At 25.6% G+C, this 17,217-nt stretch overlaps 1 protein-coding gene across 4 annotated transcripts in view; it reads right to left on the reverse strand.

The window, feature by feature from the left end:
* The window catches only part of LOC107442016 (DNA polymerase zeta catalytic subunit), a 42,735-nt gene extending 25,534 nt beyond the window's left edge, over nt 1–17,201 (reverse strand). For all 4 annotated transcript variants that reach the window (XM_071183146.1, XM_016055454.3, XM_016055453.3 and 1 more), the window contains exons 1-12: nt 16,975–17,201; nt 16,650–16,800; nt 13,404–13,608; nt 12,351–12,425; nt 12,189–12,270; nt 10,449–10,624; nt 8,584–8,675; nt 5,769–5,873; nt 4,127–4,202; nt 2,062–2,108; nt 1,382–1,432; nt 197–472 (exon numbers count right to left, since the gene is read on the reverse strand). In XM_071183146.1, coding sequence (XP_071039247.1) covers nt 197–472; nt 1,382–1,432; nt 2,062–2,108; nt 4,127–4,202; nt 5,769–5,873; nt 8,584–8,675; nt 10,449–10,624; nt 12,189–12,270; nt 12,351–12,425; nt 13,404–13,608; nt 16,650–16,788 — 1,324 coding nt within the window. In that variant the 5' untranslated portion in view covers nt 16,789–16,800; nt 16,975–17,201. The remainder of the gene's footprint in view (nt 1–196; nt 473–1,381; nt 1,433–2,061; nt 2,109–4,126; nt 4,203–5,768; nt 5,874–8,583; nt 8,676–10,448; nt 10,625–12,188; nt 12,271–12,350; nt 12,426–13,403; nt 13,609–16,649; nt 16,801–16,974) is intronic.
* Nucleotides 17,202–17,217: the final 16 nt, after the last annotated feature.

Below are 17,217 nucleotides of genomic sequence, written 5' to 3' on the forward strand. Positions count from 1 at the left end.
TGCCCTGTACATTTTGTACAAGACATTTTGAATGATTATTGTTTTTCTTAGAAAATAGAAGATGTTTAAATGAAACATGAAAAAAAAATAGAGCACATGATTTTCCTGCGTGTTTATTTATTTATTTTATGAAGACTATGATAATAATAGGTCTAAACTAAAATATGACTTTAAATGTTTAGCATCACTGACTTACCAAAACTTGCAGAATCTTCATCATCATATGTTCCATCCAATTGATGGACGTTAATTGCATCTCTCATATCTGTGCTTACTTCGTCACAAGAAACAAATGATGAAGATAGATTGTGAAAGAAGTCATCTCTCTGAGACATTTCAGCTTCTTCTGCTTCATCATCTTCTTTGGATATTTCATTCTTGGTCCCTAATATACTGTCTTCATCAGGCATGTTTGATTGACTGTTGGCAAGGTCCATAAATACTTGTAGTAGTTGGTTATCCTCTGTATTACCTAAAATGGCAATAGTTATCCTCAAATAAAGACTAAAAAACAAATGCATAAAATTTTTCCGTTTATAGGATTAAGTGACTAAAAAGGCAGACAGAAAGAAAAATACCATTTATGCTCACAAAACCCTGAAGAGTACAAACATTAATTACACTAACTTATTTTAAAACTGTTTTATTAATCAAATTTTTTTCACAAGTTTACTATTCTCTGTATAACTATTTGACAATTAATTTTTTCTTTTAAAAAAGAAAGCTTTGCTGCAGATGTAAACAATATTTTTCATAAATATACAAGAATCCTCAAGTTGTAAAATTCCTTGAGGAGGCTCAACTTAAGACAGGGTTTAGAAATCTGATCTCCTTATTTTAAGTACTAACTAAAAAATGCATAGTAAAAAAAAGAAACATAATACAAGATTTTAAAAAATGACAAGTTTAAATATAACACAAAATTTTTGAAATCTACTTCAGAATTTTTTTAAAAAAATTTTGTTAAATTCACTTAGCAATATTTTTAACTCAGGTTAACTAGTGCTAAAAAAACAATAAAATTTGCTTAATTGCATTGAAAATTTGGGACTTTATGCTCTTTTACATTAGAAATAAATGTAGGGTATAAATAATTTAGAAAAATCCTTGTATAATGTAAGTAAATAACAATAGTGATACTAAACTAAGAGCATTATTTAACACTTCCATGATCACTAAGAATTTTTACTTGTCTACATAGAAACTATCAAGGAATAAAAGTACTTTAAAATACATATTGTTATATAATTTACCAGGGAATTTAAAATTAGCTCATTTTAAAAGAAATTCACATTAAGCATGTTAATGAGGTTCAACAGTAATAGGTATAATCTGTAATAGGTAATGAATATTTCATTTTACAAGAAAAAAGGCAACTTACTTAGACCAAATAAATCAGAAAGCGATTTGTTTGAAAGAGTGCTCTGCGAATCTACAAGAGAAAATTTTTTATAAAATATTTATCTATGATGACTAATTTATTTATTAGGATTAATTCATGCTGTTAATTAAGAATGAATTTAAAATTAATAATGCGCAATTAAAACAATTTATTATAAACTTAAATATTCTTGCCTCATTCTACAGTAAAGTTAAAAATAATTAGCTGCAATTATTAGAATATTAAATTAATAGAAGGAATTATCATAAATTTTTTTGGCAACAAATTTATAAGCAAAATCAAAAGAAGCACACCAAGAACTCATAATTTTACAAAATGTTTTAAAAAATTTAAGAAAAGAACAAATGATTTTTTAAACAATATCAGAAAGAATTAAACTACGTCAAATAATCATTATTTAAAAAAAAGAAGAAAAAAAAACAACATTTCTACACATTAACTGTTTATTGACCCAGTATACAAGAAAAACAGAAACTAAAATGAATTTGTAAAGTGAGCTATTTCACTTTATAAGATATTTAATAATAAAAAAGAACAGTAACAGAATAAAACACGTAAAATCTAAGATAATACATAAGTATAAATGAAAGAATATATAACCAAATATTTAGTATATATGTTGCATGTTTAATACTGAAAAATGGCTAAACAAATATTACCTGGAAAATTGGACTCATCGATTTCTTCAGTTTTATTTAAGTTAATGCTGTAAGAAAATATAATTAATAAGCAAAAATTAAGATGTGTTAAAAGAGTACATTTTAATGCTTAGAAAAAAATACAATTTTAATTCTAGCACTTTAGTACTGATCAAATTTTAAGTTCATTGAAAGAAAAATATTAAGCTTAAAAATTATTTCCTTTTTTTTTTTTTTTAAATAAAAGTTCAATTGAATAAACTTAAAATTATCAAATGTGTCCTACTTATAAATTTAAAATGTAACTGGTTATAAATACAGAACAAAGACATTTAACATGAGTAAAATTTATACTTAGGAGCAGTTTAAAATAGACTTCATAATTGCCAAAAATAATAAAACTCAATATCTTTACACATGAAAAAAAAAAAAATTAAAAAAAAAAACTTAGAGGCATGATAGTACAAGGAGGGCCAAGGCATACATTATACATTCTAGTTTTCTCAACCTTGGGCTTTGGGATGCAGGAGATGTTTCAGTTTTTTATTAAAACATGGAACTCTCAGTGTCTAACTCACAAGCATAATTTTTACTGCTTATCAACCCACTGAAGGAATGAAAGGCCGAGTCAACCTTGCTCAGACAGAGATTAGAACTCAGAACCTGTGACACGGATGAACAAAGCGCTACTACTCAGCCACTGGGAGTGTCCTTTATCCTAAGGATTGTCCCCCCGCTAAGGTGAGCATTAGTCCTAGCTGCTTTCAGCCCAAAACCAAATTTCTACCTTGTTATTCAATATAAATCCCTGTACAATTCTGACCAACAGCTCAACAATTGGAGGGTTAAGAGATCATAACTATATAGGTATCTCACTTATCTACTCACTATCTACTTTTATCACTCACTATCCACTAGGAAACATACCCTGTGAATAAGATCAAAATTCTACCAGGCAATTTTTAATAAAATTCAAAAATATTCGTTATCTTAATTATATTAATAAAACTATATAAAATTGAAGGCATATTATTATTATTTTTTTTTAGAAACAGCAACAGAAAACCTTTATGGTTTATCGTTGTACAAACAGCATAAGATAAAAATGAAACATATCTAATAAAAGCATTTTAAGTACAAATGTTGCAATTTAAAATAATTTTTCATAAAATAAATTTTTTTTTATTACTTACCAAAGTTTTTTTTTTTTTAAAAAAAAAGAGAATTTAAAAATATTCTGCAGAAATTTTTTTTCTCAATAAGTTGCAATTTAAGAGTATTCAAAACCAGTTACGTTTAAAGCTAAACAATTAAAAAAATTAATTTAAAATATCTTAATGACTATAATTTAATGCATTTAAGAAAGCTCCAATAAATATGAAGTGTTTTTATCAATGTACGAAGGAAAAAAAAACGCTTTAATAAATACAATTTCAAACTTTCATTAGAAGTAGAATCTAAACCTTTTCTGCACGTAAAACGAATAGCTTTAACAAGAAGCTTAACTCTAAATCATAATCTATTGTGTCTAGTCCTTTTAGAGGCAATTCTAAAATATTATCACAAAATCACAAGAATAATTATTATTTTCAAAATACTTATGAGCATTAAAATGCTTTTAATTTCATAAATGAAAAGTTTCAAGCACTTAGTTGTAAAAGAAGTCTTTTTTATTTATCAAGAGTGACCAGCAATTTTTTTGAAAATAGCTAGTTATAACGAGCTATTTTGCCTTCAAAGAAATAGTTCAATGAATAAAAAATGCTTTCTGCTTGAAATCTCACATTAATTCAAGTTTTTCCTTTTTAGCATTTTGCCATACAATTTAAAATGACAGATTTTTAAATACAAATAAAATAAAAAAAATTAAAATTATTTTCAAGATGATTTCAGGACATTTAATATTATACCCAAAATACTATTAAAAAAAAAATGGGACTAAAGCATAAATGGATTAATAAACTTTGCATCAGTTAATGTCATTGCTTTAGATAACAGAGAACAAAAACAACCTGATTCTAATACAGTTTCACCATTTACTTTAAGTCTCACTAGAGATTATCTGAAATTTATAACAACTATTTACCTTTCCTCTCTTTCATGTAATATATTCTCCAGCCTTTTATATAGAACTTCATTTTGTGTTTGTACTCTACTTCTTTCTGTTAACAAAAATAAACATGAGAGATACATTAAATATAAGGAAAAGGAATATAAAATAATTCCACATAGTTTTCATGTTCAAAAGGCTGCTTAAATATTAAATGTACTACAGCTTAAAAAGAAATGAAAAGAATCAAGAGCAAAAACTTATATTTTACAAGACAATTTAAACTTAGAATATAAATTTACAATAACAATCTGAACATAAAAAATTAAGAAAGGAAATAACTGTTAAATTTGAAATAAAATTTTTACATTTTAAATAAATTAAAGTATAGATATAGATACAATGCAAAGTTCTTTGTCTGGACCTCCATCTACTGGGAGGGTCACTACTCCGGACACTTTTTAAGAATCAAAATAAACAAAACTCTTTTCCTTTTTCACAAAAGAATAAACACTCAGTTTCACTCAACTTCAATCTCACACACTCAATTTCACATTTTGAAAAATTTCACATTTGAGACTTAATGATCATTCATTAAGTTATTATTCAAAAGTGCAACAAAGAATTCATAGATTATAATAATATTCTATTAAAATTTTAAAAACTATGAGAAAATCCCAAACGGTTAAAAATGCAATAAAAAAAACTGCAATGACAACAAAATTGTAACAAATTTAGTGCATCTAAAACAGGGTGCATAGCCAAATCTTTCAATAAAAAATAAGCACCTTTTAAGTACTTTTTAAACACTCAAAAAAAATTTTTTTGGCACTATATACATTAACAAAATACAAAACAATTTTCAAAGACTTTAGATGATCATGATAAAATAACTAGTTTCTGACAAAGATCTCTTTCGGAATTGACAATCCTCTATTTGTTATTTTTATTCAATAAAGTTATTTTGATGTTTGTTTACCTTAAAGACCTATTATCCGGAAAAATCTAGTTTACGGGCTTGCTACATATACTTCTACTTCAATCTTAAATGCTTCAGTATATAATCTTTACCTGACTTGCTCTTGTTTATTTTTTAGCCACATTAAAGGGCATTGGGCTATTTGTGTTATTTTACTACCAATCTATAGAAACAGCATGGTATGGCCCCTCTGAAGAAGCAACCATGTTGTCTCTGATTTCCATTTTTTATTTAAATTAGGATTGCTGCAGTTGATGGTGGATTCTGTCGTCTCCTCTTCTTTTGATTTTTGTACAGGCACTTTGACTTAATTATTTTTTCTTAAATTAAATTTATATCTTGAAATATTTTGCTTCCAGTTACAACATTAGTAGCTTAGTGCTTTTTTAACTTGGAATTATAGGTTCTATTTCCTTTAATTCAATATTGCTTTGCTTTTTATATTTAATACTGCTTTATATATGTGTTTTGAATCAATAAAAAATGTTTAATTAATGTTATTATTGTACTTCGTTCAGTGAAGTCGACCAACATCCAGTAGCATTGCACACATGTGCCTATCAATTGTTTCAATGGAATCAAGATATTAATTCTAACAAATTACAATGCAACAACTACGCACCATAAGAAGTATTTAAATTTTTTTTTAAAAAATAGAATTTAAAAAAAAGGAAATAGAAAAAGTTTTTTAAATGTTACCTTGGCTTTCTTCAAAAGAAATTTGAGATGCCTCATTTTTTGTTTGTCTTCTTAGCCTTTCTTCAGCCCAAATAGACTGAAGTCCTGGATTGTTACCATGTTGAGCTGTTATTGCAAAGAATTAGAGTAAAGTTACTAAAAAACTCAAAAGTAAATTACTTTCTATTTTTTTTAAAAATTTTAAGATATTAAACAAAACATACAACTAGTGGCTAACTAAAGTTACTTAAAAGGAGATGAAAATTGAAAAAGAAAAATCCTTATATAAACTGTAAGAGAAAGATATTATGATTAATTAAGGAAAAATAAGGTAAAAGATGCAACCTTTTTAAAATCATTTATTATAAATAAGAAATTTTGATTTTCATAAAAAACCTAAAAATTTATGGTGAGCATAATGTTAAAAAGTACATTGATCAAAAAACTTCCAATGAAAAAAAAAACTCCTTTGGTTATTAATTCAGGGTTGACACAGTAAAAAATGCTTTTAGTAGCCTCAAGCATGAAAAGTTGCCTGAACAGGAGCAAAAATTTATCAAAAATAGTAGCCAAATAATTAAAATTGTAGCCTAATTGTCAAATACTATGATAAGGACTGGTTGATGTCAGAAATTTTAAATTGTGATACATCGTCTGTTAGACATCGCGATTTAGCATATGTTCAGAAATTACCCATGGGAAATCAATCAAAAATAAATTAAAGGAATAAATCTATTACAAAAGAAAATATTAATTCTAAACATATTCTACTATAATATCAATATCATTGCCTAATTTTTTCAATTAAAATAACAAAGAAGTCAAAGTAAAAGCAAACCCAAGATTTATTCCATTTTTCTTAAATTAAAAATGATTTAAGATTTATTGGTTTAAAAATAATAATACTGTAACAAAATATTTTGCATACATGCATTAAAATTAAAAGAAAAAAAAACGAAAGTAGAAAACAAACCAAAGAAATGTTTACTTTAGAAAAAAAATTATTTTTTTAAAATTATTTGTTGGAAAAAAAATCATGCTTTTGAAACATCATTAGACCCTCTTTTATTCAATTATTTAAAATAATATAAAGTAGTATTAACTAATGGTTAAATTCTGTACTGAATAAATGTAAATTTTTTTTTCTTATTTATTACTATTTTCGTTTTTGAAAATAAAATTGACTAAAGATTTATTTCTTTAAAAATGACACTGACTATCTAACAAATTATAAAACAAACAAGTATTGAAAGAATTTTAATAAAATTTAAAAAAAAAAATACCTTAAGTACTAATGTTAAATTATTAAAAAGCGTCCAAACATTACTAAACTCTCTATTTAATTTTTAAAAAAAATTTTGTTTTTTAACTAACAGCCAAATTTTTTTAAAACTTTGTTTTCAGTTTCTCAAAAATAAAAGCAAATTAAATAAAGGTAAGCTTTATTTTAATTTTTTTACAAATAAAAACAACTGAACATTTATTGGTTTAAAAATAATCAAATTATTATACTTACCTACATTAAATAAATTTGAAAAAAAACTAACTTTTTATAACAAAATTAAGNTGCTGTTGGATGTTGTCCGCCATTGCTTCTGTGGTTAACGTCACGTTGTAATCCAACTGCAGTTGAGTTGGACGGCAATTGTAGTTCAAGATGAGCGTTCGATGACGTATACTATCAAACTCACAAATGGACCAATCAGAGGTTAACGCTGATTTCCAGCTGACGGCGTCCTGTTCTAAGAAACCAGGCCTTAAGGCCGAAAATAGTAGCAAATAGTCGCATTTTAGTAGCCTGTGGCAACCCTGTTAATTTGATTTGCTTTAAGGTCCTGCTCTCCTTAGGAAATTATAATCAGTTTCTCAAGAATATTCTGGGACTTTTAATATTTTTAATTATCATCAATTTATCAAACTTTTTTACTATGTTTAAAACTAAAATGTGATAAAATCAACTTTTCCCAAATTTTGAATTTTTACAAAATGTAAAATTTGGGATAAATTCAATGATTTCCCGATAAATTCAATGACCTTTCATTACTCATGATTCACTATCATAGATGTCATACAGTAAATTATGAGTTATTTTTAAACTGTTAAGATTTGTGGTTTGCTTTTCTAATATTAAAATACATCAAATTCTAAAACTGTCGTAATATTGATTATGTACCGTGACATATAAGGCAGTTGAAATTGCCTTTACATAAAGCAGAAAATTTTTCTTTCACACTGCTCTGCTGCTATATTAAAAATTATATCTAGATAAATATTCGTTTACTTCAATATGAACAAAGAACTAACAACAAAATAATCCTTCTATAGCTAGCTTCGAGTTATAGGGAATCGGTTATGCAGTCAATGTTCAATATAACCATGAATATGATTAAAAAGCTCAGAATAGGTGGTCCTGCCATTTATAGAAAATCCAGAATGTTTAACATTTATTATGCGGTAACATGAAAAGAAATAATGGTTTAAATAATTTGTTCCAGATTTTTGTTACCCACTGATATGCATGATATCAATGGAAAAATATTATCTTCCAAAGCGCAAAAATCTGGAACACCTGGGGGTCTGGAAGGATTTTCAAAGAATTAAACAAGATTTCAGGTGCAATATGGGAGTGAAAGGTTCAGTTATGACGTTTTAATGAGTGTTAAAATGACATGGTGTCAACAAACAGAACTTCATATATTGATTATCATAATAGAAGGGTTGCAGTGATAGGGGATCGCACTAAAGATTGTAAACTGCATATATACACATCTTGTTCAAAAAACAAATGAGTTTGTATTACATGAAACGTCTAAATTAGCATTTTTCAAAAACTTACATGAGATTTCCTTTTTATTTATAATATCACTTTTGCAGCAATCAGCTTCTAACTCACAGACAGACTCTCTTGGTAAGCCATTGATTTGAGAGCTAAATAAAAATAGTTGAAAAAACAAACTTTTTCTAAAAAAATATATATAAAAAAAAAATGCAAATTATAAATAAAAGTAAGAATAGTCTTATAGTAGTTTTCTACTTTAAAGCACACAAATTTTACAAAATTCATTGGAGACAATCTAGATATGAAAAGACCAGATCAAGAGACACAAGATAATGAGTCAGAAATGATACTAATTAGCCAAATGAAAGTAAAGCATGAATCACAATTAAAATTTAAACTCGCATACCAGCATGCAAATTATATACCCAGAAAAATGAGTTATTTAGCATTCAAATCTCTGTATTACAAATAAACAATTCAAATAAAAGAATAATCACTTTGATTTAGAAAGCAAAATGAAAATCAAACCTCAAATTTAATAAATAAGAACATTATTACTTGACTGTTTAAATAAAAGTTTTAATTATATTTATCATATTATGCATTATTATTCATGCTTACATCAATTATAACATTCCTGCTAAAACAGCATTAAATGTAACTATTAAATACTTAAAATTTTAAAAATGTTTATCCACAATCAGTCGACTGCATGGAAAAAAATTGGGTTTGAAGATGCTGGCTATAAGGTGAAGAAAGTCAGTTTTTCTCATCATCATGGATTTAAAAAAAATTTAGAAGAAAAATGTTCTCAATTCGCTCTTACACAAAACTGCTAAATGGTTAGAGGTTTCTAATTGTAAAAATATTTAATGATTAAATTATTTACTCTTTAATTTCCTATAAATGCATTTTATACATATTTAAATTAAATAGTGAGCAATAAAATTTTTTTTTTTTTTATAATATCAGTAAATCTGCTTATGGTCTACATTTCATCTACGGCAAAAATCGTAGAAGGGACATAAAAAAAAAGGTTATGAGATGCCAAACTTAGAAACACAATAAATACATAAACATATGAAGCACCAGCAGACTTAATTAGGCAAAAATAAAACTAAATAAGTATAAATTTTCTTCTTCTTTTCCTGTGTTATTAATAGCCAATGAAGAAAATCAGAATAATTTTGAACAACAAATTACACGGTTGTTTTTTCTTGATGTAGGTGTTTAATCAGTCCCAATTATTATGAATGGGAACATGAATATTATGAATGGGAACATTAATCGAAAGAAAAAAGAGATTGAGAATTCATGTTTTAAATGAGGACCAGCTATTAGAATAAAAGACCCAAAAATATGGAAGTCTTAGGTGTAGTGGAATCATGTATGTGTATATATATATGTGTAAATGGTGGCAGCCGGACCGAGCAGGAAAACAGACACAGGACTTTAATAAAAGCAAATTAATTTTATTTGATCATTTTCAAACGGATGACGAGCGAAAAGTAAAGTTCACTCCATCGTAGTTCTGTCTTACTGTTAGGGAAAATCTTAAAAAAAAAATCCGAAAATGTATTGATTTAGGGAAAAGAGGGAAATCTTGAAATTACTATTGGTTTATTAAATAGGTCGTGCGATTCCCACAAAGAGTAAAGGGAAAAATGTCTTACTTTTAATTAATGTATACTTGAGCCAAAAATAGATTTTAGAACAGGATGCGGCCTTTTAAAAGTAAGAGTGAGAAAGTGTTTCGATTGGAATAATAAATTAGGAATTGTTTTATAGAAAAGAAATAACATAAAAAGATTTATAGAAGCTTTTTATGTTACACACACACACATTTAAATGAAATTGTAAATATCAATATAAGTAATTTCCAATAATTACACATTTTATTAAAACTCTAAGGATAACCTTACCTGCTTAAGGAAGTAACATCCCAAACTTTATTAGCAATATCACTATCATCACTGTTTGAAATATCTTGATTCCTTAAGGGTGATGTGGCTGCAATGTATGTTTCTCCTGAAGCTCGAAATTTGAAAGATGAAGTTTTTATAAAGTTCATACCAAATAGATTATGATCAATGAAAAACTAAAATGGAAACAAAAATAGATATCACATAAGCCGTAATATTATAAAAATAATTTTTTCAAAAAAAAAAAAAAAAAAAAAAAAAAAAAAAAAAAAAAAAAAAAAAAAANAAAAAAAAAAAAGACAATTTTTTTTTATCTCAAACAATAAGCAAATATATATACACACACAGAAAAAAAAGAAAAGAAAAATGAAATTTTTTTCAGTTGCTTAAAAAAGTTTACTCAATTGCTAAAAAAGATTAATTTAATTAAGGATTTAGAACTTCATTGCCCCTATCATGTCATTGGTCAGGAAATTATGGAGTCTGAACATTCATGACCCCCATAAGATTTTATGGGAATGCATTTTTTTTAAATTCATGGATACATAAATAACGGTGCACAATTGAGTGGATTGTGCCATTTTCTTGACTTCTGATAAGTGCAATGGAATAAGAAATTATTGCATAGTATTAATTTAAAACCAATTTAATTAAACTCTACATAGACAAGATAAAATATGTAACTATAAACTAAGTACTTTTGACATTCTGTTACAATCTAACAAGTTCTGTTATAATCAATGATATATGAACACAAACTCTTACATATTCACTAAAAAAGAAAAGAAAAAAAAACCTTATCCGAGAGGTGGGATAACAATTAACTAACATCTTTATTATCCTTTCTTAATTTTTAAATTGCTATACAATTCACTCAACACTAGGTAATACAAATTGTTCAATTGTAACAATCATTTTTCAGGATTGGACTTGTTCCTTACTCCTAGCACCCCATATAAAAATATTAAGTGTACAAAAGAAAGATAAAATGCATAAAATGTTTGTGGGTTATAAAAACAAATCGAGCTGTACTTCATAGTCTTAGTTGGCAGCAATTGCTGTGGCACCAATTTCAAAGCAAACACACTCCATTTTTAATGATGACCGAAATTGAGGAAGACAATAAAGCATTTGCGATATTTGGGCGTTTTATAGGATACTTTATAAAAATTATTTAATAACATATAAGGTGACATTAACACCAAAAAGTAATATATTTTTTTTAACCATGCTTCTTCAACCATTTTCTTTTACTCATTTTAAAAACTATTGAGCGAGATCAACATTAAAATATACTAGAAGTTTTGAAACAATGCAATTTATTATCTTTGAAAAATAATTACAATTAAATTATAGAAGATAATAGATAGAATAATATAATATTAATTATAGGATGTATGGAAAATAATTTCTATAATTTTAAATTCAAAATAATTCAATCATAATTCTAATTTTAGAAATCTAATATTTTTCATGAAAAAATTGTTTTATAAACAAAAACAGTCATTTTATCACTGGTGAAATGTCCTGTGTATAATTTAATTTCGTAATTAATTCTGAAACTCTAAATAAAGGACATTTCTTAAATGGAGTATCAAAAGCATAAGTACAATATAATAACAGTTTTTAACCTGTATACTATTAAATATTACAAATAAAAAATATGTAATTTATCTTTTTAATAATAGTATTTGAAAACAACAATTTCTAAACACAAATAAAGTAAGAGCAAAAACTAACCTGCAAAATAAAAGGAATGTGGGCTTCATGTGGCTGTATAAATTTGTTCAGTACTTTACAATTTGTTAAGTTATTTGCAGTTCTGAAAAAAAAAAATATGATCACATTGATATCAACTAATTGAATTAAGAAAAGATTTATTGGAAGATAAATATATATTACCTCATTACATCAATAGGATTATAAAAATAAATTTTGAGGAAATCCTCCTTCTCTTCATGGTAACCGTATAAACATCTAAAATTAAAAATAATTTACAATACATTTTAATATCAGTCAAAATCAAAAAAATCATATAGAGTAAATTAATAAATTCAATTTATCCGGAGTTCGCTCCTAAATTATAGTGTGATCAAGGCTAAAATGCTAATGATAAATACTTTTTTTGATACAAATTTGGTTACTTTATTCTATTTATGACATTCAAATTTTTTTGGGGTCATTTTTTCATATTTTAGATTATGCTTCTCTTTTATTAATAATTTTTTTTTTATGAATTTTGAATGATGTTTTTCATTTTAAGAGCATTTTGCTTATGAATAAAATTATTTTTCTTCATAAATCAATGTAAATATTTCATTGAATCTTGTTATTTTAGATTTTCTCTAATAACAAATGTTAATGATATAGGAATTTGCTCTTTGATAAGAGAAAATCTCTTAATTTTAAGACTATCAAAAACATATGATAATACAATAAATTTTGATGTTTTTGAAGATAGAAACTAAAAACTAATAAATTCATATATTTCTTTATCAAGTATTTATTGACATTTCATTTTACTCATAAATTACATATTTATTTTAATTATTACCTTACTTCGTATTAAATGTACGATTCAATTACAAGTTTTTATATACAAGCCTTTTATATGATTTCTTTTTGAAAAAAAAAATAAATAAATAAAATAAAATGACATATATTTTTAAAAATTTTAAGGGCATTATTATTTATTTAAGAGTTATTTTTTGCAGTTTGTAGAGGCTATTTTTGCAATTTTTAAGGGCATCTTTTCAGCATTTTCAGATCATCAGCCTTGACTGATGTTATACAAGATTTTGAATATGCTTTTCATACATTCATTTCGAAAAGTTCTAAACCTGAGTGGCAACATAGTAACTTAAAGAACAATCATTTCAAAATGAAAGTTGTGAAGATTTTCACGTTAATAATTTCACAGTTAAAAACAACTGAAGAACGTTCAGATTTACTCACAGACGTTGGGTAACTTCTATATTATATACATGGTGAGGATTCGAAGCTGTTTTTCTTTCTTCAACATTGAGAGCTTTATCAATTTCTAAAGCTAATTTTTGGGTATATTCACGGGAGCTCTTAACATCAATACCAGGAAAGACATCTTTACAGCGAACACTAAGGTATGGAAAAACACCATGTATATGTAGGCATCCTTTCTGACCTGAAAAAATAGTAAAAAAAAAATAAAAAAAAAAAGATTAAAAGGGATTTATAAACTTTCAAGAGCACACTAAAATATACATTTTAAGTTATCATAGTTTTCTATTTTACTTTCAAAAAGGCTTGAAACCTTGGCTTCAAAAAGGTTTTAGACCTTGAAATTTCATTTCAAATATCTTATAAAAAATTTCTATCCATTAACATCTATGGTTCTTTTTTACCTTTAAAACCAAGATCATGTTAAGCAGAAAAAAGGCAGTAGGCAGCATCAGAAGACAGTGTGGGGGCAATGAGTCGGATAAGGTCAAAAATATAAACAAATAGTATTTTTTATTAAAATTTAAAGAACATCTCCATTCTAACAATTAAGTATTAAATTTCTTTTTAAAAAATAAGTGGGAGAATTTTTGAAAAATTATATTGTTATTAACCAAAGATACAATCAGTGACTTCTTATTAGATTAAAATCTAAAAATCTTAAAACTAAAATATCAAGCATTTCAACCTTAACTTAGGATAGAGACAATAAGCATCATAATTTTAAAAATTATAAAGTATAAAAGTTTTGCAACAATAAATGTTTGACCAATGATATGAAGTTTTACAGGTTCTAATTTACAAGATTCTAAAAAAGTTACTGATTCTGATGTTATTTATTCAGATATACTTTTGTAAATTTTTTTTAAGGATAAATAGAAAGACAAATTGAGTTTATTTTTAAGCACATACATTTTCAAATACTGCTTCTTTTTTTCTTTTAAAATCAATAAAAGTATGATGCTTTCTGATTTGTAATACAGTAGGGAACCGATTATCCGGATCGATCGGGACCATCGCTATTCCGGATAACTGATTTTTCCGGTTTTCTGAATCGCTACAAAAAGCCGTTTTTTTTATTGTTAAACCCAACTAAAAAAATTTTTTTGGAAATAATCTTAAAAAGAAGGAAAAACGATGAAGTAATACACTAATGATTATTTCCAAAATGATGGTAAGGTAAAAATTTTTCAAAAAAGAAAGAAAAATCCTAAAATCTTATGAGGAAAAAAATTTTTTTTTTAAAAAAATGGCGGCGGGAAAATTCATCGAACTTCGTTCCGGTTTTTTGGTTTTCCGGTTTTCTGATTTCCGGATAACGGGTTCTGTACTGTATATTTTAATATTTTTTATGGAAATTCTTTTGATTACAATTTAACTTGACACACCTAGCAACTAAATTGGGTCCTTTTTTTAATAGATTTAATTCAATCTCTATTCTAAAGGCTAAATTGTAACTTCCTTTGTAAACTTCTCTTTAAAAAAAATTAAACTTCAGAGTAGTATACTGTGCAGGATTTCAAAACTGATAATTTTTCAAGCCAAAACTTACTTTACTGCAAAAAAATTTTTAAAGGAAAAATAAATATAAAATCATAAACAAACATGATAGTAAATATTGGACCCATAAATACTTTAATTAATCAATAGAATTAAAAATTTTAATTAATCAATAAATATGCTTTCCTATAATATTCCACTGTTTATTGATTTGCACTTTCATGAAAAATAAAAAATGATGGATTAATAAAAAGAAGTATTAATATTTTATGTATGTTCCAAAAAATCATAATTTTTAAAATCTAAAAAAAATATATACATATATATAAATAATTATTCTACTACTAAAGTTTTCATTCAATATTAATAATGACTTAATCAATTTGACTTAAGAAATAAGTCTCCTTCTTTTTTTCTCTACAAAATGTTTAAAATTAATAAGAGACAAGATCATATAAAAAATATACTAGGGTTTTAATAAAAAAAATTCCTTAAAAAAAAAATTTACAAAGCGCTTTAAAATAAACTATGCTTGAAAGATAAAGTGATTTTGCAATATACATTACTTGTGCAATCTAATTATGAAATGTAATTATTTGAAGAGAAATTAAAAATATATTACTAAATCATTAGTAACAAATTTCACTATATGTTAAATAGTTAAAGTACATCAATCAATTCATAACAAACATTAAATATTATATCAAGCTAGACACTTTATACACTAAACTTTTCAAATTTTAACGATGAAAAAAATTTCACTCATGATATAAATTCTATTATTTATGCTGATAACGGGCACTTTTTTTAAAAATTTTAAACTAAAAGAAATTGGTTTTTGAGAGGTAGAGTAACCATTGCAAGAAGCAACTGTACAGAAACGTCTCTATTATTCCAATTTAGGAGTCCACGTTAAAAAATAAATAAGAACAAAATGGGAATATAAATTTTGCGACTGCAAAAATCTGAATAGCAAACATCGTATTCTTTAACAAGAAAGCACTGATACAAGTTATAATGCATATATAATTATCACCACTTAAATTATCATTTTAGATTACTGATAACTTACAGTTCTATTAATAAAATAAAGAGTCATTTTTTTCTACAAAGTAGTTTTTAGAACTTAATAGTAAATAATAGGAGAAAAGGTCAAGGTCATATAAAAAAATATAATATGGCTTTAATTTTTCTGCAAACAAAATAAATTTTTAATTTTAAAGATTTAAATAAATATTTTCCTTTAATAGAACTTAACGAAGTACTTTGTTAAAACAAACATATGCTTCAGAGATTAAGTGATTTCGCAATATACATTACTTGAGCAATCAAACCATAAAATTTAATTATTTGAAGATAGTTTAAAAATATGCATACATTACTGAATCATTAGTTACAAATTTCATTATGTGACACTAAATATAGTAAAAATATTTTAATCATTTCATAACAAATATTAAATATGTCATCAAGCTAGACACTTTTTAAACACTAAATTTAAAATTTTAACTAAGAATAAAATTTTACTAAAAATATAAATTCTATCAATTAGGCTGATATTGGACATATTTTTTAAAAATTTTAAACTAAAAAAATTGGTTTATGTGCGGTAGAGTCATCATTGTTAGACTTAACTGTACAGGGTTGTCTCCATTACGACAGTTTAGGAGTCCATGTTTAAAAAATAAATAAAAAACAATTAAATATATAGTTTTAATATTATACCTGCAGGAGTATTGCCCACCACTCGAATAACGGGAACTTTATAAATTTCGCTACCGCGAAAATCTGAATAGCAAACATCGTATTCTTTAACAGGAGAGCACTGGTACGAGTCAACTGTCAAAATACGGAGAGATAGCATCCTAATGAATGCCTAAAAATAACAATAACATAACATTAATAACATATTATAAAAACAATAACTTTTATAATAGGTAACAAAGACCTTTGATTATAGTTTACAGAAGCGAGTATTTTGGATATTACGAAAGAATTCAGTTAGCCTATATACAAATAAAAAAAAAGATAAGTATAATGACTTATTTACTCGATCATACGGTGTCCCCAGGAAGAAATTCTTCAATCATTGGAATCCGTTGGGAATAATTTAAAATAAATATATATATGCGCATAATGATTCAAAAGAAAAATAATCAGAAATTTTAAATCATCGAAGTAATAGTATTCTTCTGAGAATTAGCTATGTATAAAAAATCTAGTAAACACATAACTACAGCTTAGCATTACGCACTGCGAAGGAGAGTTGAGTTGTTCAAAATAGCATTTACCT

Source organism: Parasteatoda tepidariorum, chromosome 7 (genome assembly GCF_043381705.1).
Source record: "Parasteatoda tepidariorum isolate YZ-2023 chromosome 7, CAS_Ptep_4.0, whole genome shotgun sequence".
NCBI lineage: Eukaryota > Metazoa > Arthropoda > Arachnida > Araneae > Theridiidae > Parasteatoda > Parasteatoda tepidariorum.